We start from the raw sequence: 24,736 nt of genomic DNA on the forward strand, positions 1-24,736 counted from the left end.
TATACCAGTGAATGTAGGTAAAATCCCTCTTGCTTTAAAGAAATTCCAAAGTGTCATCAGGGGAGGAAAAACAAAAGTAATGATTCTTGCCACACAGGTAAAACATATGAAAAAATGTGTAATAAAACCTCTTTTACATGACGCCCCCATCTTTTTCCCCCTAGAAAGAAGAGTATAAATACACTAAACAGCTTAATGACAATTTATCAGCTCTCGTCCTATATCACTACTCAAATACTAGCATACAGACAGTCAGAACACTGACATGATGTGCAAGCTACTGATCGTTAGCTGTATTTCAGCGATGCTCATGACTGCAGCTTATGGAGCACCTCTAACAACAGAAAAAGACAACATTCTCAGAACTTTAATAAGCGATTTAAAAATCCTGGAAAGAAGTTCAAACGTAAGTGGAAGATTTTCTTTTATTGATTCTTTTCTATATATTTTTTTATCTATATAGTTTTTCACAAAGATTAACTTTTCCCTCCTCTCTTTCTACAGAACATTGATCTTGACTTTTTCACACCACATGACAGACAGGTGAGTTTAAGCTTGTTTTCAGGTGGATTTCTAAACTATGGCTTCTTTAAAATGATATGCTATTGAGTTACACCAAAATAATTCACTTACCATAAAAGACAGATATAAAAGACAAATTTGAGTAGTTTGAATCCAGTATAGGGAACGCAGTCTCCTAAAAGCTACTTCTGATTTATACTCTCAAACATTAACAGGCTGATGTACAGTATTACCTCATTGTTCTCTACAATACGTAACACGGAATGAATATTCTCTATTCATTTTGCTTAGTTCACAGCTGAATTCACAGAAAAAATGTTTTGTGATTCATTTGAACATACTGCAAGACATGCAAGAGGTAACACTGTTACATCAACACTAACACAGGAATGACGTTGACCACGAAACTAGAGCTAAGAAATGAAATGAAGCAATATTTATAAGTATGGACATGAAACCACCTGTATTTTATCTAGAGGAGATGCAGAGACACTAGTAGCTCTGTTTAAGTCTTCTAAATCCCAGCATTGAGTAAACTCAGTTATGTTCTAACTAGTTTTTTTCCCAGAGTAGAACTTTACCAAGCCATTCTGGATGTACTTAGCTGTGTATTCATGCTTTGTGGAACTAGATTTTAAATACTAAGTGAATACCATAAGGATACTGTTACTGTGGTTGCGTCCTTCAAAAAAAAAAAAATTACCTATATTACTTCTTTTATTTAGCATATTAATATATCAACTAACAGAGCATCAAGTTATTTAGTATTGGGAAGCAGTTAACAGCTAACTTGCATAAAAATTTTTAACTACTTTGAACCTCCAATTAAGTTTCTAATCCAGCAGAATTCTCCCTTAAATTAACAGTAATTCTCACTTAAGTTAAAAGTAACTTTGTTCGAGTGAAGATTTAAAGCCAGATTCTGCAACCACTTCCTTACCTGAGTCATTTTTCTCATATGCTGGCAAGATCAAGACATAGTTATCTCAGAACTTCAGTGCTCAAATAGAAGTGTAAGAGGCAGATTAATGACATACTGCCACTGAGCGCCTGAAACAGCTTGCAAGAGTGATGGGTAAAGGTATCTCCCCATATTCAAAAACCAGATTAGTTGCAGGCATCAGACAGAGCAACCAACGTGCCCTAGGTGAAGGTGGCTCTAAAAAGGCTACTCTAAAACTGGCAGTGGCTTTAGCTATTCACCCTTTAGTTAAAACATGATTTCCACGTTACAACTGTGAATAGGGCTCAGTTTAGGAGCTAATGCAGCAGCTTCACATTCCCAGAAGATAATCCAATGCTCAAGCCGTCCTGTAAAGATTATCCACTTTTCAAAAGCTACAAGAATCTACCACAGGACTAAGCACATGCATGAAGTCTTCTACAGAGACTTTAGGAGGAACAAATGAAAAATGATGCCATATAAAACACTAGCCTAATTCCTCACACTAGAATAAAAACATTTTATATATTTATTATAACATTAAAAAAAATTTAACATTTCATTTCAACTGTCCACAGTAAACAAGTTACATATAATTATTTCACTGATTATTTTAGGAATGCAGCTGGCAAATTCTGCAGTGCTACCTGAAAGAAATCAGCATCTTGGAATATGAAATTGAAGATGAGGCTGCTGATAACCTTCGAAATATCCAAAAAAACCTCCAGGGACTAATGGTAGGCCTTCTTTTTTACCTAGTTAAAAATAAATAAATAAATAAATAAAAAGATTCAGCATTACTGAAAAACATTAGAACCAGTGTTATTATGCCTCAAGGTCTATGTTATATATTCTTGAACACACATGGTTTTTGTAATAACTAATATGACGACATCTATTTGAATGATGATCTATTACTGTAAAGTAGATTCGAATCCCGACAGTTATATAAATCAACATAAAGATATATATATTTAAAATGTATTTATTGAGTCATGCACCTAATGCTGACAAAAGCTTGTTAGTAGGATGGCGACAATTATCTTCGTAAGCAATGGCTTAGAGAACTGTGCCACAAATTTATGATTCTGCAGGACCCAACAATTAATATAAACTAAACAACACAGCAGTACTTTGCTAAACTATAAATAAATTCCACTAACAATTAAGGGCATAACAACGAAATTATGGCCAAGAGATCCCTGTGTCTTTCAGATGTCCTGCTCAGGCTAGAAACTAAGATTTTCTGCCACTGCGGTATTTATCAAATCTGTTACCATCATAGAAAGCAAGTGTCCTGAGCTTGCAAAAACATCCTTTATAAGTAGCTTCCTCCACTGTACCCTCCCCTAACATTTACCAGCTAAGAAAACCCAAACCCCTGAAACATTAAAGGTTCAACATGCAGAAAGTCGCATATTACTACCAAAACTAGCTGGCAAGAGAACTATCGCTAATCAAACACATCTGTATTGCAGGACCAAATCAGACCAGGGACTGGATGCAAGCCTTGTGAAGCTAACGACAAGAAAGAGTTTCCTGTATTTCACCACGAACTGACCAACTTTCTAAAATCCATGTTAAAATAAGTGGATGACCATTTTCATTTTTACTAGAACGTTATTTATTTACATATTTAATTATGATTAATTTATATATTTTGCCCTGCGGCCTACTAACTTGCTGTCCATTTTTTGGACCACTGTATGCTCTTAGTCTGGGTGATAAAAGTTTGTTCTAAGATCACATATGATCCTATCTGTAAGCCCTAAGGGCTCCAAACGTACTTAAAAAGCAAACTGATCGGTTCTCACTTTGTCAATGAACTTAAGGTGACAACTATTTATTGAAGAAAACTGTTAAATGTTACATGTAGACGTATTTAATAAAATTCAGTCATGTATAAAAATCATGTTTACAGTCGTCTTTGTTAAATGATGTTGTGCCTTTTACGGGTGACTAATTATTTTTCTGCATACAGTATTTCAAAACAGCATTTACAAGTATACAAGTGTACAGGTACCAGACTCAACAGAAGACATCTGCAGATAACCTAAGGCTTTCCTACTTTATATTATAAAGCAATATAAAATACCAATATATGCCTGCACCTACCATAATACATAGCACAGAAAAACAACAGTAAAAGTTTTTTTTCTTCTTCAAAAGATACCCCAGAAACAAACTGAAAGACAAAAAAAATTTATTGTGAGCTGTCCTACACAGCTACACAGACTTTCAGCTGTATTTTCTGGCAGGATACATTTTGCTACTGTAAGGAAAATATCTGATTTTCAAAAAACTTCAGAGACAAGGAAAGGTTATTAAACTAATAAATCACTGGAAATAATAACTATCCAAGTAATTGAGGTACCAATGTCCCAAAGAACTTCCATAGTCAACGCTTACCAGCGGTAACCGACAAATAAATTGATTATTAATATATAAATCCAGGTGAACATACGCCATACTAATTATTCACAAGAACATTCTTGTGGAACCTCGGAAATGCACTTACTTCAAATGAAGATGGAGTCAGTCATGTGACACTAAGTTTTATACAGAAGGAAACAAACAAGTAGCGCATCTTTTACAAACCAAAAACTGCCACTCAATGCTAACAATGCAAATTGTAATTGATGAAAGTAAGCTGTACAACAGTTATCAGTCTATCATTTAGTCTTTGATGTGTTTTTGCTGGTGGGTGGGGAATGGAGTATTTCAAGTCATACTTAAAAACAGACTAACAGTGGAAAAAACAGCAGTTTTCTTGAATGCTGCAAAGAGTAGAAAATAAGCCCTAATGACAGGTTTCTGCCAAAACTGGGAAAATACTTACAGCGTCGCTATCTCTGTTTGCTCTACTTATCTTCTCTTCCAGCAGTAAAGGAGAGTGCTTTCTCCCCACCCACAGGGACTCTGAAGAACAAGATACCGTCAATCATCCCAGCCACAAACAGATCAGCTCCGCCTTCTTCTCAGTCAGATGCCTTCCAAACAGCAGCCTGTAATACCTGTAAGACTTAAACACAGTCAGACACAGAGGATGAGGGAACCGACAAGGAATTTATCTGTAACAAATACCCCTCTTTACACAGATTCCCTTATGCCTGTTAAATTATTAAAAACAGAATACAACAAGAAGGAAAAAACAATTATCGCCTTTAAGACAGTGTGACAAGATTTACAGGCAGATGATAGGCACTGAGCCTGTGAAATAAATACAGTCAAACAATGACTAGTCAAATGCACGCATGCACACACATTCACGCTCAAGCCCTCATAAGAATGGTCTTTGGATAAAGGTACACAGAACAAAAAGACTCCTTATATCAGTGAGCATGAGGACCCCGTGAAGTACCAGGCCTCCCAACTAGCTAAGGCCCCTGCAAGGAACCAGGGGAGCAACTGAAACAATTCAAGGTCAAAGATGAAAAATAGATCAAAAGGGAAAAAATATATATATACACACATATGTTTCTCTATTACTCTGATATGCAGACTGTCTGCACATAAGACAAGAAACTGCTTGTGCATCACTGAAACTAGGTGGTATCAAGACTGAAATAATTTGTTTCAAAGATCATGTAATATAATTAACGTGCGACCAGTATGGGTTAAAGGTAGGGTAATTCTGGGGTGCTGGATTTTGCAAGGAAAGCCATACCTAAGTGACCACAGCAGTGATACTTACCAATTCTGAGACTGCCTAGCTTACGATATCAGAACTTCCAAATCTGGGTTCAGACGCAACAGAGTTGGGGCTAATGGAAAAAAAGTAACTAGAGGCAGGCTGCTTACTTGGCAGTATTTGGGGAGGAAACAGGAGCAATGGTGGCTCTAGAAACAGAAAGAGCGGGGCCTGAGGTATAAAATCAGGCAAAGAATAAAGGAGGGCAGACGTCCTGATAGCAGGCATGCAAACTCCTATGGACAGTAGTGACACTAACCTGCAGAGCCAAGTCCACTGGGATGCCAGAGACCCCCTCGGACACCCACTGGGCTCTCCATCAGGCTGTGCCCGCAAGACATTGTGTGAGAGGCTGGAGTAAGTGGGGGACCCTGACTTGTACCCTAATACTAAGTAGTGGGAAGGGAAGAGAAATTAAATTTATACTTCAATGGTAGATACACACAATTTATATGATTGAAGACTAATAATTAGTTTTGCAGCTGTATGTGATAATGATATAATTGCAGCTCAGTAATGACAGCGTTTCTAGATCATCTACAATTTAACTGATTTATTAGTGTTTTCATTGCATGTTACTTAATAAACATTATAATCTTCTGAATCAGTTACATCCAAAGCCTACGGTCTGCAGAGGGGAGCGCACCCTGAAGTAACAATATCACACATAATGCACGGCTTTGCAAACAACCATGCTCCAATATTAAGCTATGCACATTTACCTCTATTACTGCTCCAGGCCTTAGCAAACAAAAAGAGGGCATGGCACAAAAAGAGCAGTTTTCACTGAACATAGCCTTGTAAACAGCAAGGCTTTTGCTCAAGAATGAGAGGCCTCGACTCCAAAAATTTGGTAGAACCTACCTCAGGATTGACCCATGCAGCTGAACATCCCAAATGGAGTAACCAAGACCTCCACGTCTCTAATTAGTAAGTATGAGATAAGATAGTAACAGGTAAGTACTTCAAAAACCAAGAGAGAATAGCAGAGAAACTTACTCTTGCACTTATAAGAGGTGCAAGCTGTAAGTCACTAACAATTTCTTGAAGGAACCAGGCGTGTTGCAAGACTTTTTTTTTTTCTTTTCTTTTCTTTTTTTTTTTTTTTGGTCAGCACAAACTGCTTTGGAGTTGGGCTACAACATTCAAAGAGAGCTGCAGGTGTACATTCATTGAAAGTAGAGGCTTTGGCTATTCTGGTACTAGATTCAGGGATCGTCACATCACTTCTGCGCAGAAGCCACGGTTCTGCTGGGGATTTTCAAAACAAGATTTTCTGGCTGGCTTGATCCCTGTGTAGCATTCTCCAACCTCAAGCGCTTCAAGACGCCTTTTCAGTGAAGCACCTGCTTGACCACAACTGCCGATACATACAGCTAGCTGAGGTAGCAGTAGGAGGGAGCTGCTCACCTTGCATATGCTCTTAGTCACGATGCTAATTAATGTTTTAGTTGACATTTCAGTTTCAGTCATACGTGACTGTACACTTCCTAAACAGCATATAAAGTGTCTGGAAAGCATTCTACACGTCACTAGTTTATAAAAGGTGGTGTTTACGTCATGTTAGCAAAACTCACTACAACAAACAAAACACATGTAAACGTACTTAGGCCTTTATGTAGAAAATAGAAGGCAAAAGGGAACGCGAGAAAACTTAGAACAAAGTTCTGTTAGTTTGACAGTGCTATTTTGCGTATGTACACATTAAATCATAGATACACGCTTTGTTTTATGTAAGGATAAACAGAGAGCAGCAACACTACTAGTTCACCACTACGCTTGAAAATCCTACCACAAATATTACGACTTGTTAAGAATATTTTTTCATTTCACTGAAGTCAAACAAGTTTAAATCACAAGTTTCTTGACTAAATATGGTTTTGGAGAGCAAACTGAGATCAAAATTAACAAGATGACTGAGATTCATACACAAGTTACTGTAATTTTGTATTCTGTACAGACAAAAGCATCAGTCTATTTAAATACCTACAAGTCCTCAGCATCCTGAGATCCTATATTCCAGACGTTCATTTCTAAATGCTGTTCGTACAGAAATGGAGAAGGGCAACAGAAGAGATTACACATCAAAATCACTATTGTTCCTCCACATTTTGATTTTGTTCCACGCAAGGCAAGAGTAAGAATATTGTTTTAAAGGCTTCATTAAAATTTAGCACTAACCTGATGAAATTAGGACAGTTTTTCCTGTGCATTGTCCACACGCATAAAAATATATACAACAAAACTGAACTACAAAAAGGAGTAATGGATAGGGAGCACAGCAAACAACTACACTGCAGCAGAATCTTGCAGAAAAAACAGTGTTTTTGGATCCGAAATAAACAGTAGCAGTCACCACACTTCCTTTTGCAAAGTGGTTTGCAAACTGCCATGATATGGCCCGTGATAAGAACAGATACCCTTGAGTTTAGCACAAATGGCAAAAAGCTTACACTACATAAAACCACACTGCAGCCAAAATAGCTTAGCTCCAAAAACTGCAGCAAAAATCAGTTCATATTTATTCATATAATCTCTACAAACAACCCACAGTGTAGTTCCTTCTAAAACTGCTGTGTTTAGAAAATACAGATCGGATCGCTATTAAAATGGAATATAGCGCTTATCCTAGTAAAAGGATAAACCTGCACATTGGACGAAACTGGAAGCGTACTTCTGTTCCTGTATTGCAATACTATTGCCAAAACCCACCTCTTAAAAAGGCTCTTTGGCCTTTGGTTGGCAAGCAAGACAAAATATCATAGGGTTTTTAAAACGCTGCCGAAAAATCCACATACAGCAAGTAACCTCTGCGTGTATTTTGCTCTGTCAAATCTGGAGCTAATAACAGGCGAGATCATATATTTAGTAGCTGCGGGATCAGCTCCTGTATTTGTCTAACCTATAGAATTCTCTACAGAAGCAGTACATTATGTTGAAAGCATCAAAAACGCACAGCAAGGTGAACTTCATTTTTTCTGTACACTCCTTTTCCCGTAAGTTGTACAAAACCGCAACAAAATCCCTTAGGAACATGACTTCTGAAAATTATTTCCTGAGCTCTCTCCTCTTACCCCACTTGATCCTAAGCCTTTAAACCCCGTATTACTCAAGAATTACTAAACTAGGGAAAAAAAGGTCTGAGCAGATGAAGTGCCCAGTAGTCCTTCATACCAAAAGAGTCTAATTAGAGCTGGTTTAAAACCGGGTAACTCAAACATCTGAAATTTCAAACTAGGTATAAGCAGGATAACTAATAGAACAAGCACATGCTTACCTCTACTAGCTCAATTTACTCTGCATATGCTGACAGTAATTCAGTAGACAATCCAATATAGACCACTAACAAAATGCAATGCTATGTTATGTTCAAGCCTACAGTATGATGTCCAGCGTTAGATGCTCTGAGAAAGGACACATTAGAAAGTAAGGACCTGCTGCCACAGAAAAAGATTAAACTATTTAGTTAAAAGGCAGTAAGAGAAAATAAAATGACTGAATACCACTGAAAGAATTTTAAGGACAGTAGTTAAAAGGAAGTGAGCTTTATTGAGGGCTCATTAGTTATTGTACATACGAAACCTGAAATATACTGTAAGATCGTTTGCAGTAAAGAGCCCACATACCAATAACAAAAACAGAGTAAGAGAAAAAAATACTGAAAACAGGTTTTTGTTTTAGAATCCTGTTTCAACACAAAGTTGAAAAATGAATATAGCACTATACTAGTTCTGATGTATTGAAACCTTCACGTAACTTAACAGCTTCCAACATCTAAATGAAATGCAAAATCAAGTAGCATAATGGAAGTGTAGTATCTGGCTTACATATGCTATTATTTCACAAGAACACACAAAACCCAGTACGGTATTTAACTTAACAACATCCCGTTGAACATTACCAAGACATTATCATATTCTTACTCTAACCTACAAGGAAACAACATCCATCTTGACAGGCAACACTTTGCAGATGCGTTACATATACAGGCAATTTTGTGAGGACTAATGCATACACTGACGAACTAAGTCTGTGAGGGAGAAGTTTAACTAGTCTAGAGGCAGTTAACATCTGATGACTGTTGGGGGCAGCCCAAAAAAGTTGGAGGAACCTAATTCCTGGTGATGCCTGTACTATGTCAAAATATCATTTACAGGTTTGACACCTTTAAAATGTCGACAATAAATCAGCTATGAAAAGTACTGCTTGTCACAAAACAGTTGAGTAAAACTGATAATTCAGAGTTTCACATCTGGCAGTTCATTAACAGATTACTTTTTAACCCTTCTGCCAGAAACAATATTAAGTGAACTATTAGCCCCTCGGCCAATATACGCTAAACAAAGTCTTACATTGACTCTAACAAAGGACGCATCTCAATAAAGCACACAGTGTCATTTTTTGTTTCTGCAAGTGATTCTCACCTTGGAATACTTTTTTTTGGGGGGGGGGGAATAAATTCTACTTTTACTGAATTTCTTCTTAAAAATGAATTGCTATGAAAAATGAAGGTGGAGGGGAAGAAAAAAGGGAAATTCATGCATAAGAATCTTAACACTAACAAGAGGAAAAAATGTCAAGGTCTCCACTAGGTTGGGGGAGGGGGGAGAACCACAGAAAATAACACTGGCAAAGCTGCTGTTAGATACTCTTCCTAAAGAGAAAGTAAATGTTTGGAGAAGACTGAATTGTTACAGATGGTCTAATAACTGCATTTGAATAGACAAAAAGAAGTTACAGAATGATTTTTGTGCTGCAGACATGAACCCAATGCTCATTTTAGTAAACATTTTAGTCAATCACCGTAAGTTTTACTCAAAGAAATCATGCAAACCAACTTCATATACAATCCACCTCATGGTCAGACACTGAACTGTTCAATACATGGAGACTTCAAAATCCAGGATCCGTAACTATGCTGCTCTAAATAGCTTTTCAGTAAGTTTTTAGCTTCTTGGTACGACTCAGATTTAATCTAGAAAAGAAAAAAAAAAAGATCTTCAAGAAAATCTCTTGAAGAGGACAGCTATCAAGATCTGTGTTAACACCAGCATATAACGCATATAACCACAACCCTGGTGGAAAACAGTGACTACAAATTTTACAGTTCTCTCAGTCACTGACAGAGAGCAAGAGTGTTATAGGATTGCGGTATTTTTACAGATTCTAGAAACATATCACTATTACAGTTTTGGCCATTTAATACGATGGGAGAGTTGTTCTGTTAAACATGATCTGTATTTTTTCAGTATCTTTTTCAGTTCCAGTAATACTTTTGCATAGTAAATAAATTAACATTCAGTATTATTTAACACAAATCTAAACACATGGTGAACAAACACTGAATTAATAATCCATTCAGTTTTAAAGTAGTTCTTAAATTATTTTTTAAAAATGCACTGCAGCAAGTCCTAACAAGAAAAACAAAAGATATATTTTACGAAAGCCCACACTTTACTAACAATTTTGGAAAAAAACAAAAAAAACAAAAAACCCACAACCCTCTCATCGCAAAGAGAGAAAACCCTGAAAGAGTACTTTCAACGAAATATTCCTACTTTCCTCTTCCTCTAGGACATAAGAGGCCTCTCACAAAACTACTCCCTGATAGAAAAATATCTACATATGTATGAAATGAATATTAAAAAAAAAAAAATTAGCCTCTTCCAATATGAAACACAACGTGACAGAAACGGCGGCCACCTATGTCTGCATGCTGACACCAGGCATGAAAGATACTCATGGAGAATGTATCAAGGTAATCTAATCAGGGAAAAGGATTTTTTTTTCCCCATTTTACTTGAAAACAGCAATTTCAAAGATTCTCAGGTAAAGAATTATATGCAGTAAAGGAAATTCAGTTGTTCCCATGAAGTCTTCAACATTCTAGAAAATCATCCTTCGCTGCCAAACCTGCTTTGAAAGTAGCCATCAAGAGACTGCTTTCTAAAGTTTTCCCCTTTATTAGCTTACCTTAGCTTCATGGTATGTATCAACTTGAAGCAAGTCATTCTGTTTTGCTTCCTTAGCCAGCAATCTGAAACGACTAAACATTGCAGCCTTGCAAAGGCGACTTGCCATGTAAGCACCGCTTTTGAATGGCGAGCTACAGTTAAAAATGAAAAAAGCACAATAAAACTCATCAAGAACACACTATGCATTACAGTTGTATTGCTGTGACCATTACAGGAACCTCTCCCTCCTGCCAAAAGCTTTGTGAATCTCGTCATACAACACTACTTCTGCTTAACTCTGAATGAACAGAGGTAATAACGCAAGTCAGCAGCAACCAGTAATTGGTTCTACGTATTTCTAAAATTGTTAGGAACTTACTAGAGCAGACAATGCAATAAAGGTATCCTAATTCAAAGAACTAATTTCATATTTTGCTATGTCACTGGCGAGTTAGAATATTTCTAAAATGACATCTACACACAGGATGCATTCAGTTTGTGTAAGGGACTACCTCTCATCTGTGGCCTCTACGCACAGTTTAAAAATCGAATAGGCAGATGAATACGCACAAAACAAGAAGGATAACCACTGTTTTCAACATAAGGAAGAAAAATTCTAACCTTTCAGTGGTTTTTCCACTTAACCCATCCACAACTTCCAATGACGCATCTGACAACGACCAGTTCAAACTAAGAGACCTCTGCTCTGTGTCCATTTGAACTGAGTGTGCAGCATCCACCAAGTATGTATGAGATCTGTTGACCAGATAAAGCATGGGAAGCTTTGATGAAAGTGCATCATCAATACGTTGTTTTATAGCTATTTCTAGTCCTCTTGTATCCTTGCAATTTCCATCTCCTATTTATTGAAAACAAAACAAAATCAGTCATTTAGAACTACACCATCAGATTTTTCAAAAAAGCTAAGAACCCCGATTAGCCTACATTATACACATTTCTCTACAAAAAACTAAGGTTTTGAAAAATCAATTCAAATAATCAGTTCACAGAATAAAAGTTATTTCACAATTTCTTCTCCAGAGGAATCACTATTTTGATGAAATGTCTCCTTTTTAGGATAGTTATTCTTCATTGACTCATTACATTCTTTGCAGAAGACACTGTTAAAATAAGAGAAGCAACACAAATTTTGACAGCCTAGACTTAAAAAAATAAACAAACAAAAAAACCCCACACACCCAGGAATTTGCTCACATTACTCCATGCTAAAGTGCACCTTACTTTGGAGAAGGATCTGCAAGTGTTATACTACTACAAACTAACAAAGCTCAAGTTTCCATTAAACACTCACAGAAAACCTAATAGCGTTTCTGACTCTCTACTAAACAAACAGACGGCAGTCCACAGCATCTCAAGGAACGGTCATAAAATATCTATTACATAGAACAGTAATCAATAATAAACTCTTATGTTTGCTGTAAACACCAATCAAGAGAGCAGACAAGAAATTTTTCAGTTCCCTTTAAGCGAAAGTGTCCAAGCTTCCTCAGAAGAAAGAGCAGGCAGGCAGTCACCAATTATTGCAAGATTTTCTGGAGCATTGCAAAAACATTGTTCTGTGTTAGAAAAGGAAAAGCACTAAAGCTTCTGTGCCTGGGGAAGAGTTTCACCATTGCTCATTCCTACAGTTTAGTGACTTACAGCGTCACCTTAAGTCATCCTATTGGACTGAATACTTAACTTTTTTTGTTATTTCCTCAATATATAAAAGTTAATTTGTTACAGAATAGGGCTGAATTTCCTGTTACTTAATGCTTAATACAGGGAGAGCAATCTGGCAAGTTAAAAGACAAAATGAGAAACAAAGGAGCCCGAGTTTTACATTTGGGCATTTCAACGACGAGTTTAAAAAAAACAAAAACCCACCATTCAAACATATTTAGCATCTCTAAAAAAAAAAAAAAAACCCAACTGTAATTCTTAAATATTTTTGTTTAATTCATGCTTTTACAAAACACAATCGAGATGAAAGATTAAAATTTACAGAAGTCGCGGAAATTTGTGTTAAGCTTACCTACGAGTATAGTGTTGATATAAACTGGTTGAATGAAGTGACTCAGCAATGCTCCCTGAATACCAACCACCTCCCATTTTGTTAATTTGTCACTAGCGGACATGCTGTTTACTCCAACAATTTTAGGGGGACAACAAATAGTGAGGTAAATCTTGCCTTCCACGGCAACATGAAGGCTCAATTCTTCATTAGCTTCATAAGCAGATACAGATTGAGGATTGAGGTGTCTAAAAAAGACAAAGAGGAGATCCAGTGAGAAAGTACTCATTGCAGACTGTTATAAAGTGATACCTAATGCTGTTTCTCAGCAAACACTCACCGATAGATCTGGGCTTTATTTTATATTCAATACTTTGTAACTTCTATAAGCAACACGTTCAGCTACATAAATTACTAAAATATTGAATTAAATATTCAAATAAGAAATAGTAACCTTCTATCTACCTATACCATGACAGCAGTTATCTGGGCGACATTCATCTTGTGAAGAAGTAGCTGTAAGACTATTAGCTGCCATTAGAAGTAACTCGAGTTGTAATTCTCTAGTATTTTAAATAAGCAGAGGCAACACGTTAGTGAGACAAAACAGCGTAGACAGTGACTGTTCTAAAGTAGAAAACGGCTTCCCCCTTTAACTTAAGGGCAACAAGAAGTGAGAGTTTGTGACGTAAGCGTCCCCAATTTTAGCATAACTTAATATGCTATGAGCAAAGGTGCTTTTGCTTTACTACATTAGTACAATACGGCTATTTAATTTTCGTTTAAGTAGCATACCACAGCCCGGTAATCAGGGGCCACGTTTTGCTACTCAAGGGATTATTTGTGTAAGTAGCTTTGTTACAAAAACGTTATCTTTAAATAACTCACTGTACATGTAGACAAATGTGCTGCATTAGAAGAAAACATTTCCAAAATTTGTCATAAGACAGCACACGCAGTGACTAGGCTGGACACAAAGCAAGAAAATAAGCAAGGCTGGATTTGTGACGTCTCAGCTACTACAGAGGAGCAGACAAACTTCACCCAGCTTCGTTAACTATTTCCTGCCAAGAGCAGGCTATTACACTGAAAGTAATCTACAGCCTTCCAAAACTCTTAACGGGTGGTGGGACACCTTCAGTCAGCATGACTCGCAATAAACTGTCTGCGACTTCACGGGTCACAGACCGTCACCAACTCACAGTTCGCAAGTTGGCCTTCTGAACACCGGAACAGCAGCATGAAAGCAGCTTGCTGCCTCGTGCATATGAAAAAGTTGTGACTGTAGGACTCTGAGGGATACTATCGCTTTAGCTCCATTACAGCGCTGCAGTGGAATACTGTTTGTAATTTCTTGATAAACAATCGACTACTGCTGTAAAGTGTCAAAACTATTAAAAAATAGCTTTCAGAGCCGTAACAGATATTAGAAGCATAGGGGCAAGCGCAGGAGTGTTTTTTCCCCCATCGAGTTTTGCTCACTACCTCTGTTTCCTAAAAAGCAGACCAGGAACCTATTGTTCAAATTCAGGACGTCTACAGTCTAGCCGTTTGGTGCAAAGGATGAGATTAAGCCACCATACCTGCTTCCTCAATGGTTAAGTTAATCATTGAGTAGTACTCGAACAACATCTCAGAAGGAGATTTAACATGCAAGTGGATGATCTCTAACTAATAAAATATCATCCTGAAGTCCTAAATCACGTAAAGTTTGGGTATCATATTGAGCAAGCTCACGCACACACTTACCATTAATGCCCTGTGAAGTAAGATGCTTCCAAAACAAGAAAAAAAAAATTCAGAACCCCCCTCACTCTTTCAGAAATACACCAAGCTGCATCTTTTCATATACACTGTGTTTGCCACTGTGAAACAGGTTAATCTTCCACTACATCTCTGAAAATTCCCAGGTACTTACAACTGTGATTTTAACTGAGCAGATCCTTTTGGTAACTGATTCATGTATAGAAAAATATTTATATTCTGCTTTAGCGTAAGCAGCTTTGAATCTGGCACTGTGCAAAATATGGATTTCTCTTTCCTTGTTGGTTTTTCATTATAGAATAGCAGAAGATGCCTATAAAAATATCTAAAATAAAGTGTTAAGGAAAAAAAGAGATGTGAAAAGATGATGAATTTGTTCACAAATGTAAAAGTAGTTTTATGACACAGACATTCACATTTAATTCACGTTTTCTGCTTGATTAAAAAAACTAACTAAAAAAAGAAATATGAAACCAAAAGATAGGAGTTAAAAATGCAACTGCATTGATATCTACCTTTGCAAAAAAAGGTCAAGAACTACCAACAACTCTTTGTACACACATGTTCTCACCTAAGTAGAGAACGTCTTGCAGTAACAATGGCATGGCTGTCATGCAGCACTCTCCCACGAAGATGAAAGCACTGACTGTAATTGCATTCTCCTGTTCCTAGAGCTACAACTTCATGCTGTCCAGCTAAAAAGGAAACGTTATTTTTACATGATCGAGGAATTACCTTTTTTCAAGCATTTGTTGTAAAATTAAACAGATTCAAGAAAACAGAATTTCAGTTTAGTAAGGACACCTATGTAATTGTTTGAAAAACTCTCACTTGTAGAGGACAGCATCACCATGCTTATAAAACACCGGGAAGAACTGGTAGTATTTTGCAGAAGTCTCCTTAACGTACAGCAAGCTGATCAGGACAGCAGGCTACCCAGACGGGCTTTTGAAGCCTGCTGATGGAAGGTTTAAAAATATATTAAACCAGTGTCTGCCAAAGACAACAATATACTTCAATTGTGCTTCGAAACAAAAGCTTGAGCAGATTATTTCAGGTTCTCAGAAGTACAGACATACCTTACATCAGCACTGCATCAGTCAGGATAGCTGGCACCAAAGATTAATACTTCAGTATTTGAACGGTGCCTATGATGGCAATGAAACAGATGACCAGGAAAAGCACCAGCGACGTATTTACCTAGTGTGCAGCAGTACCTTTCACATAACCACACCTAACTTCAGCAGCTCTTTCAAAGAGCACTTAAACATTTGCTCAAAATGTTTCCCCACTCCGATTACATTAGGGCCAACCTGTCTTCTTTCTCTTTCAACAGTCTGTGAGCACCATGCTGTCATTTCTACCTCATCAACTTTTCTCTCTTTCCATCTATTGAGTCACGTATCTACAGCATTCCTTCAAGTTAAGAGTAACACAGGAGTAATAATCCATACCAAGGAGTTCCTTACCATCTTGCAGTTTTCCAAATGTGCACTTATGGATTATTTCTAACTTCATTTCATTTCCATTCCACTACTCAACCTAATCCTTAAATAGATCAATTCCACTCCTCACGAAAAGATACTTTTCCCTCTACAGTTAGCCTAACTTTCTGTAAAACTGCTATTTATTCCAAGTATTTACTTCTTAGCCTGACGATGTCAACATCACTCGAACATCAGGAATGCCTTCCTTTTTGAGATATATCTAAACTGCATATTCAAAACAACACAAACCCTAGCCATAGCGTCCCTACATCTTCAGCATTCCTGGTCTTCAGTTAACACAAAACAAACTACAGCTGTTCAAGAACTTTCAACAAAACATATGTTAATATCATCTGGTATAAATTTTGTCCAATGAGATAACACCATACTAGAATGTAAAACTCTTAGTGAGAACCGGGAACCCAGCATCCTCTCTTGAGCCTACCCACCAACATACATGCAATAGATCACACTGGTTGCTCAGTCCCACTAACAAAGTTCAACATAAGAAAAGGCCAAACAACGGAGACAACGTAGGAATTACTGGCCTATACAGCCTTATTCCCCTTTGAGGAAGCTTACTGAAACGCTTACTAAGTCCACAATATCTTAGTACAGTAACGTGACAGAGCCACCTAGAACAGAGTATGTCAAAGAAGGAGCAGAGTTATCATTTAGATTTATTCACTAGATTGGAAATGCATTAATCACGGCTCTCTGGGGGCACAAGCAGCTTAAGTTTTCCCCTCTGCTCCCCAATATGCAATATCAAAATAGACTTGCCTTTTTCAATGATGAACGCAGCCAGCGAACTGCCACAACTTCGGTACTCAGGATATTTGGCAGTCAGGCTGTTAAATACTCCTTTGAGTGTTTGTGAAAGTTTTTGATATATAAGCGGTCTTCCTTCTAAATTAAACAATAAAACCCAGCAATATATAAGTATTCTGGGAGAAATGAGGCAGTATCAACCACTTACTGAATTATAAATCTAAACACAGCTGACATACACTTTGGGGATTCTGAAGGTTATCAGGATGGACAGGAATAAATAAAGGACAAGAACACCTAAATGCTTCACGCTTTTATTATCCCTAATAACAAATTAGGGATATGGATTTAATGTGATAACCTACTGTTTCTGTTTCAGTCACCGATTTACTGCTTAAATTAAGGCCACTTATTTGAACTGTATCTATCCCATGTTTGTAAAACCGATGGTCAATTTCCTACTTTAGTAACACCAATCCTTATGGTGTTCTTTAAGGGGAACACGTATAAAGATAACAGTAACTTCACAGAGGTAAACAAACCTACCAGAAAAACTATTAAATGAAATGGAAGCAGTTGCTAGGCAATTTGAATCAATAAAGAAAAACAAGAGTATTTCTTACCAAAACGTATCTTTGAAACGTTAACAGAGCTTGCCGGCATTTGGGGTTCAACAGGAATACAGGGAGGACCTGAGAATATAACAGAATTTCAAATTTTTAAAAAAGTTTTGCATGATTCACTAAGAATGATTTTTCTGATTTTTGAAGTCCTTACAAGTGTAGAACTATTTCAGCAGAGACCCTTAAAAGAAGGCAAATGTTAAGGTAACTGATTCTTTTGGAAGCAGTAACTCAGTGCTGAAGACATTTAATTATAAACATTCACTCAAGAACATTTAGAACTAACTTCATACTGCTGTTACCTCGCGAGAAGTAAATCAAGTGCCTCAGGGACAAATAAAATTAATCCCTTCAGCATTTCCCTGTGTCACAAATTCTGAAATAACTCCTAAAAAAATACAAAAGACAAAGGAAAAGAACAGCTTCTGAACTATACGCTACATAACTGCCGAAAGGAGGCCCTACACAGAAGCATTAATAAAACTACAGAGAGATTCTGCATAGAAAAGCTTTAAGCAAAGCTGTTCGAGTACTAAACAGGTGTTGCTAGAATATTTACCTGACTTTTCAGAATCCATTGCCTCTGCATACTCCAAGTCAAGTAGCTCAGCAAGAGCCAATTTAGCAGCATTTGATTTAGATTCTTTTTTGTTTTGTCCCAGTCCAGTCTTATAGCAAACACCATCCACCACAGCACAAAAAGCAAAATAGGTCCCTATGTTATCACCTTTAATGGAGAAAAAGGTGCACACCACACAATTAGTAAAATTATTTTAAGGTACCTTTATCCAGTTTTATGCATTTGTAATCACTACAAGGACAAATGTAAGACAAAGACAATTTTAGTAAAATACAACACATCCACGAGAATTACGGCAGCTTTCACTTTCTGCACTTTTCATTAAGTTTTGTTTGAGCCTTAATACACGTTAACAAAGAGCTACATTTTCCAAATTGTCCAGCAACTTAGCCCCGCCATTGTTACTGTAATTATAGGGTCCAGCTTTCTACAGACATGATAGGTGACTCATCTATTCATCATAAAATCAACGACAAGTAACAGCATGAAAAAACCCATATCAGGATAAAGCAAAGCACCTTGTGAAGGGACTATCCTTAGTTAGGGAAGGACCTAGACACATATTAGTAATATTTGGTTGTGTAAGTATTTGGTTTTATAAGTATTCAGGCTTCAGAGAACAGGTAAATTTAGAACAATAAACTGATATGATACCAGATTTAAATTAAAAAAGGGAATAGATCAAAGTACATCCCCACAGCAAGGCCTTCAATTTATCAACGGGCAAACTTGCATACAGTACAAGCTAGCTTGTGAAGTTGTCTGGACTGGATCAAGGAGACGTAGGAGATTCCAATGCTTGGAATCGCATCAAGTACAGGACGGTAATTCTGTTAGAAACTTGCACAATAGGCAAAAGAAAGAATTTGCAGGGGAAAAAAAAAAAAAAAACTCTTTCACTAACCAGATGAGCAGTCACATCTGCCTTTTCCAGCAACATTTCCGAAGAGTCAAGAACAGAAAAATTAAAAATAGAATAAAACTCCAAAAACTAGACTGAAGTCAAGTGAGTTTCACCTTAAGTAACGTTCAAATAAGCAGGAACAAGTTCTACAACTATACAAATAGAAAGAGAACAAAGAATCATATCTACTGTAGAGTATACGCTGTGAAAATTTGAGACGAAAAACAGATAGGATACAAAAAAAACAATAGAACGTTTCAGGTACGTTTCCAAGAACATCAAACACAAAGACGAGACAGGCAGGTTAAAGGGATTAATAGTTTGAAAACAGAGGTTATCACAAGCAAACAGGAAGCAAAACTCAAGGAACTTGCCAAGTCCCGCATTATGCACTTCAGGCAACCTGAACGTCAGATTTCTGAAAGTGATATTGTACTTACACTAGAGAAAAAGCATCAACCTGCTGAGACAAGGAATGCTGCCAAATGCCTGACAAATACACTACCTATATTTCACAGAGGGGAGATATGATCATCTGAAACAGCCACAAAGGCCTTTATTTAACCACAAGAGCATGCAATTTCTCGTAGCAAGTTTTGAAGGAAAAAATAAAGACAGAAAGACAGAAACTGGACTACATAGGCAGATCACACCTGATTAAACTTGCTATTTTTAACAGAATAACGGACTTCCTAAAGAAGGAAGATGAGACTGGTCTCAACTAGGTGGACCAAATTCCTTCACAGAAGGAATTACAACGAACAGGTTAGCCGAGTCACTCTAAGATAGACAGAAGAAATGGCCGAAGACAAGATCACAGTGGACAGAGCTGGAAAAAAGACTAGCAGCAGAGTAGTTTAAAGGTATGTGTGCAATAGCAGAGTCCTTTGCTTCAGGCATCTTCCAACCTTTCCATTGGCAATAAAAATCAGGCTATTCCACAGGAAAAAAACCGAGTAAGCTGAAGAACAGAACTACTGAAGTAAAAAGCAATGTTATGAAGAGCTAAACGAAGTACTTACGTTCAGGAATAAAAACATCTGAAGGGTACATTTAACTGGAAGCAGCTGCCACGGACCACCTACTACCTGACAGTTTACAAGCATCCTATGATCAACGTGACCCAAACACACAGTAGGCAAACAAAGCCACAGGCAGCACCACACAAGACCATGCAGGTACGAAAGCATTAATGCCACTGTACAGAGACCTCACTCAGAACGTTATGTACAGCTCTATTCATTCACCTCCACAAAACACGGCTGCAGCTGGAACAAGTGTGAAACGGAAGGACGATCAGGGAAGCAGAAACTTCTCTTACCAATCAGACAGCAACGCTCTGGCGTTTGGCTAACCTCACCCCTCTCTCCAACGGCCAAAAGGGGAGGGGTAGGGGAAGAATACCCAGATAGTATATAATTGCTGACCCCAAAGGAGGAGGAAAACTACTTACACTAGAAGACAGCAATGAGATAAGCATAACTGGGAATAAACTCGCCATGAGATTTAGTCAGGAAATCAGAAGCAGCTCCTAATCAAAGCAATACAGTTTTGAACCAGCAACATGCACCAGCAAAGACATGAAGGATAACCACTTCTAAAATGAAACAGAGTTAAATTCCTGAAAGGAATAAGATGCCTGTGACAGCGGAAGATCTCACTGACGACCAGCTGGTTCCTTCCCATTTCTTGCATATTTGGACACCAGCCACATCCAAGTATCTGTATTATTTCAAAGTAAATGGCTGCAGGGGTTACACATTTCAGTGTGCATCCAGGCAAGTAAGCGTGTTCACAACTGCTTAACAGTAATTGCACATGAAACATAGTTTAATAAGAAAGCTAAAAGACATGCAAAGTTGTACTATAAGGTTTAGTGCCTAATAAGATTACAGTATAATACGGGATAAAAGAAAAAGTGAGGGAAAAGTAGCAGTCAGAATTTTATACAGTATTATCAAAATATATCAAAGTACGTATTAACCAACTGAAAGATACAACTACATAGACAATAAAAGAATGGCCAAAAACAAATATATATGCAGGGTCACACAACAAACATTTAAAAAATTCATTTTTACTAATGCCATCAATACTAACTGCAGAAAACCAGACTATCTCAAGAACAAGCAGGAGCAGTTTTATTTAAGAAAAGAAGTCTTTACCTGACACACTAGTTTCTTTCAATTCAAGGGGTACATGGTGCATTTGTGCAAACTGATGCAAAGCAGACACTGGGTTTATTACTCCACTTTTATATTTTGCAATAAATCCCTCTAGCATCCTCTTCGAAGGAAGTGATGATACTGGAGGTGGATGGGCTGCTTTGGAAAGTTCTGGAATACGACCAAAAATTAAATTTATTAAGACTAAAACTGAATCCCTCCAACAGTTCATCACTGTTGTCAACAGCTGAGACCTTTTTAAGAAGCTTCTTAGAACAGGAAAAAAAGAAAATCATTTAGTCTAGAACAGTATTGCTCAATACCGACACTTACATTAAAAATGCTAGCAGTCCTGAAAAAGTTTGCATCTCTGCTTTTAAAAGCACCAAAGCTTTTTAGTATTAAATCTATTAGACTCTGAATACAGAGACAGATACTATACATAAACATGTGTCTTCCCTCCACCTGCAAACCAGCAATCAAGCGAAAGCAGCTGAGGGCAGATTCAAAGCAAAGCAGCAAGTGGTTCTCTACACAAAACGCAGTCAAGCTGTGGAACCCCCTGCCGTGCGATACTGAAGTTTCAGCAATTATTCAAGTCAAAAGGCAGGCAAAATCATTCAAAATACAAACAAACAAAAACCCCACAAAAAGGAACAAAAAGAAAGCCCACAAAGAGCTGTTTTACAAAGGCACCTGGCAGCGGTGGCCAGGGCCTGGCACACTCACTATTAACTACTCTTGGAACCAGGACAGTGCCTGGGTACATCTCTGCCTCTTGAGAGTGTAAGGGCTCTGCTAGGACAGATCAATGCAAAGCAAATTCTTTCTTCAATTTAGTCAAGATTCACAAGAGAACTTTATGAGTTCTGAGCAGTATCACAGAGGCAAACTCACACTCCTGTTTTATTTGAAAGACAGAGTCTTTCCAGGAGCAAACTGTACCTGGCAACCTTCCTTTGACATGGTGGTCTCCTGTGGAATAACTAATACCATTTCCTGCAGCATTTACTTCTGTGAAGGAAGACCATTTTGCTCTTTTAAATTAAAAAAAAAACAAAAACCAAAAAACCAATATTTTCCCTGTATCAACTCGAGGATGCATGAAACCATCAGCTTCAGGATTGCCATAAATTCAGGCCTATATACAGTAAGCTCTCCCAACAAATTAGTGTAATTAATCTTAAAGGAGAAGAACTACAACCAACTGAAACCCTAAATTCTCACAAACAGGTGTTTTTAACCTTAATATACATATTTAAAAAGACCGAGTCGAAAATACATCCAAGGGACATCTGGAAATGCAGTTTTTCTCAAAGATCTCTACAAAAAGTGATGCAGCAGTGCACATCGAACACATTTCAGTAAGCACTTTCAACATGCAACCTAGAATTAATTTGTAAGTATGAAGCACTGCAGATTATGGAGCCTACACTAGAATAAATTACTCACGCTAATAAACTTCTGCTGCAAAATAACATTTAAATTATGGTGAAAAAGGAAAAAGAGGAACCAGTTTAAGCAGAAGCCAGAAAAGTCATTTGAGAAAAACACGCCTATGAGAAGAAGTACAGAAATATAACTTTTCTTAAAGAGACAAAAATAAGTTTTGTTGTAGTCAAAACTTATTGTAGTTACTTTTTGCAGGTTTTTTGAGCTGGTAAATCCAAAACATTCCCTCTCCTGTTTTCCTACACTAACCCGTCATTACCACAAGATGTTTTAGTATAATGCCGGTAGAGGATATTCCCAATCAGATTAATATGCACAGCAATCCTGCAAAGTTGTTTTCAGTAGCATTAAAAGGCAATTTTAACAGTCAAACGCAGTGAATAAATTGCACGCTATACCTGCAATCCGTGTCCCCTTCAGGGCTAAATTTTGCACATCGCACCTCTGAGAAGGTGAAAATTCTGGGCTCACGTTCACAGGCTGAGAAAGCTGCTGAGAAGGTGGCTGTGCAGGAGCCTGAGCTAGCAAATTCTTTTGGGTGGGATGAGAGGTGGGCATTCTGGTACTCTGAAACCAGTCGTTGTTGCTAGCCATTTTTAATCAACCTAAATAATAGTTTAACAATACAATTGAAGTTGCTAAGCCTTAAAAGCATGTTGCAAATCTTTAAAAAAAATTTCTATGCTTAAACCATTTCTGTACTTGAACCATTTCACAGAAGCTGTACCAACAATTTACATCCCACGTTTCGCTACAGAAAAGGGGAGAACTGAAACATGGCCTCCTTCCAACCCCCTCCCCCCCCCCCCCCCCCCGCTTTCCTGTCGACAGCACTACGTTCAAAGTTACTTCTCAGGTCAGCTCACCACCTTCCCCTATGCTTTAACACCCCTTTAACAGCCGCTAGCGTGGCTTCACGCCTCTGCCCCGCAACCAGCTCTCAGGAGAGAGCAGCGAAGCCGAGCACCGCTCAGGCTGCAGGATGGGCTGGCGCTCGAGTGCAGAGCTGTGCTGCCTCCTCCCTTCTCCTTTCCTCTCCGCCTTGTTTGCTGCGAGAAAGCCCGCCCGGCGCTGCGCCTGCGGGGCGCGGCCGCCCGGCCCCTGCCGGCTGCGGGCGCGGCGGCAGCCACCGAGGAGGTGGCGCACACGCCCGAGGCGAAGGAAGCGACGAGGCGCGGGAGCTGGGCGGCAGCTGCCCGCAGCCGGGAGGTGGCGGCCGCCGCCACAACCGCCGCCACCCGCTCAGCGCGCGGGTTTTAATGGCCCCAGCGGGCACCCCCGGCCGGCCGGCTCACCCCGGCCGCGCTTGAAAGCGGCGTGGCCTCTGCGCGGCCCCCTTCATTTTGGGGGGAGGGGAGTGGGAGGAAGCGCCTGCGCGGACAGGCCCTGCTCGCCACGTGCGCCGCCGCCGAGGCGCGAGGCTGTTGGGGCGGGAGCCTCGTTCTGGCGCGATAACGGCCGCCGGCCAACGGCCGCGGCGCGAGGCGCGCCAACGGCCCTGCCTGCTGCCCGCCCTCCCTTCCCCCCCGCGCGCGCGCGCGCGCGCAGCCGGGCCGCCGCCCCGCCGTGTCGGTGCTCCCACACTGTCTGGTCGGCTTCCCCTGGCGGGGGAAGGAGAGCCAGGGAGGGGCAGGGCGAAACCAGAAAGCGCGGGAGGCAGCACGGGCCTGAATGGCCGCGACGCGGTTGCGGCGGCAGCGCGCAGGGAGCGGGGCCGGGGAAAAACCGGCAGCGGCGGCGGCGGGAGTCACTGTTTCCAGGCTGCAGGCTCGGGTGGCGCCTGGCTCCAGCTGCCTGAGGGGAAGCCCGGCGCCGCGGCGAGACGGGATGGAACATAACACCGACACCACCTTCTCAAGCAAGAAG

General features: G+C 39.0%; 1 protein-coding gene across 2 annotated transcripts; it reads right to left on the minus strand.

The window, feature by feature from the left end:
• Positions 1 to 8,685: 8,685 nt before the first annotated feature.
• On the minus strand, positions 8,686 to 24,396 carry ADAD1 (adenosine deaminase domain containing 1). Of its 2 annotated transcripts, none has more exons than XM_068941630.1 (12): positions 24,166 to 24,396; positions 23,269 to 23,475; positions 21,419 to 21,589; positions 18,329 to 18,496; positions 17,770 to 17,838; positions 17,159 to 17,284; positions 15,460 to 15,583; positions 15,043 to 15,213; positions 13,146 to 13,372; positions 11,732 to 11,969; positions 11,130 to 11,262; positions 8,686 to 10,131 (listed from the first exon to the last, which is right to left on the minus strand). In XM_068941630.1, exons 2-12 carry the CDS (start codon positions 23,462 to 23,464, stop codon positions 10,018 to 10,020), a joined length of 1,737 nt encoding a protein of 578 aa, XP_068797731.1. In that variant the 5' UTR covers positions 23,465 to 23,475; positions 24,166 to 24,396; the 3' UTR covers positions 8,686 to 10,017. The 2 variants fall into 2 exon arrangements, with proteins under 2 accessions (XP_068797731.1, XP_068797732.1); XM_068941631.1 differs by lacking the exon at positions 24,166 to 24,396 and adding an exon at positions 23,737 to 23,884.
• Positions 24,397 to 24,736: the final 340 nt, after the last annotated feature.

The sequence above is a fragment of the Struthio camelus genome, chromosome 4 (assembly GCF_040807025.1).
Source record: "Struthio camelus isolate bStrCam1 chromosome 4, bStrCam1.hap1, whole genome shotgun sequence".
In the NCBI taxonomy this organism is placed as follows: Eukaryota; Metazoa; Chordata; class Aves; order Struthioniformes; family Struthionidae; genus Struthio; species Struthio camelus.

Coding starts and splice junctions, on each gene's coding strand:
- ADAD1 (XM_068941630.1), bottom strand. CDS start 23,464: ATGGCTAGCAACAACGACTGGTTTCAGAGTACCAGAATGCCCACCTCT. Junction 17,285..17,769: donor CGTTTCAAAGATACGTTTTG/GTAAGAAATACT, acceptor TGTTTAATTTAG/AAGGAAGACCGCTTATATAT. Junction 10,132..11,129: donor ATACATACCATGAAGCTAAG/GTAAGCTAATAA, acceptor TTTCTTTTCTAG/ATTAAATCTGAGTCGTACCA.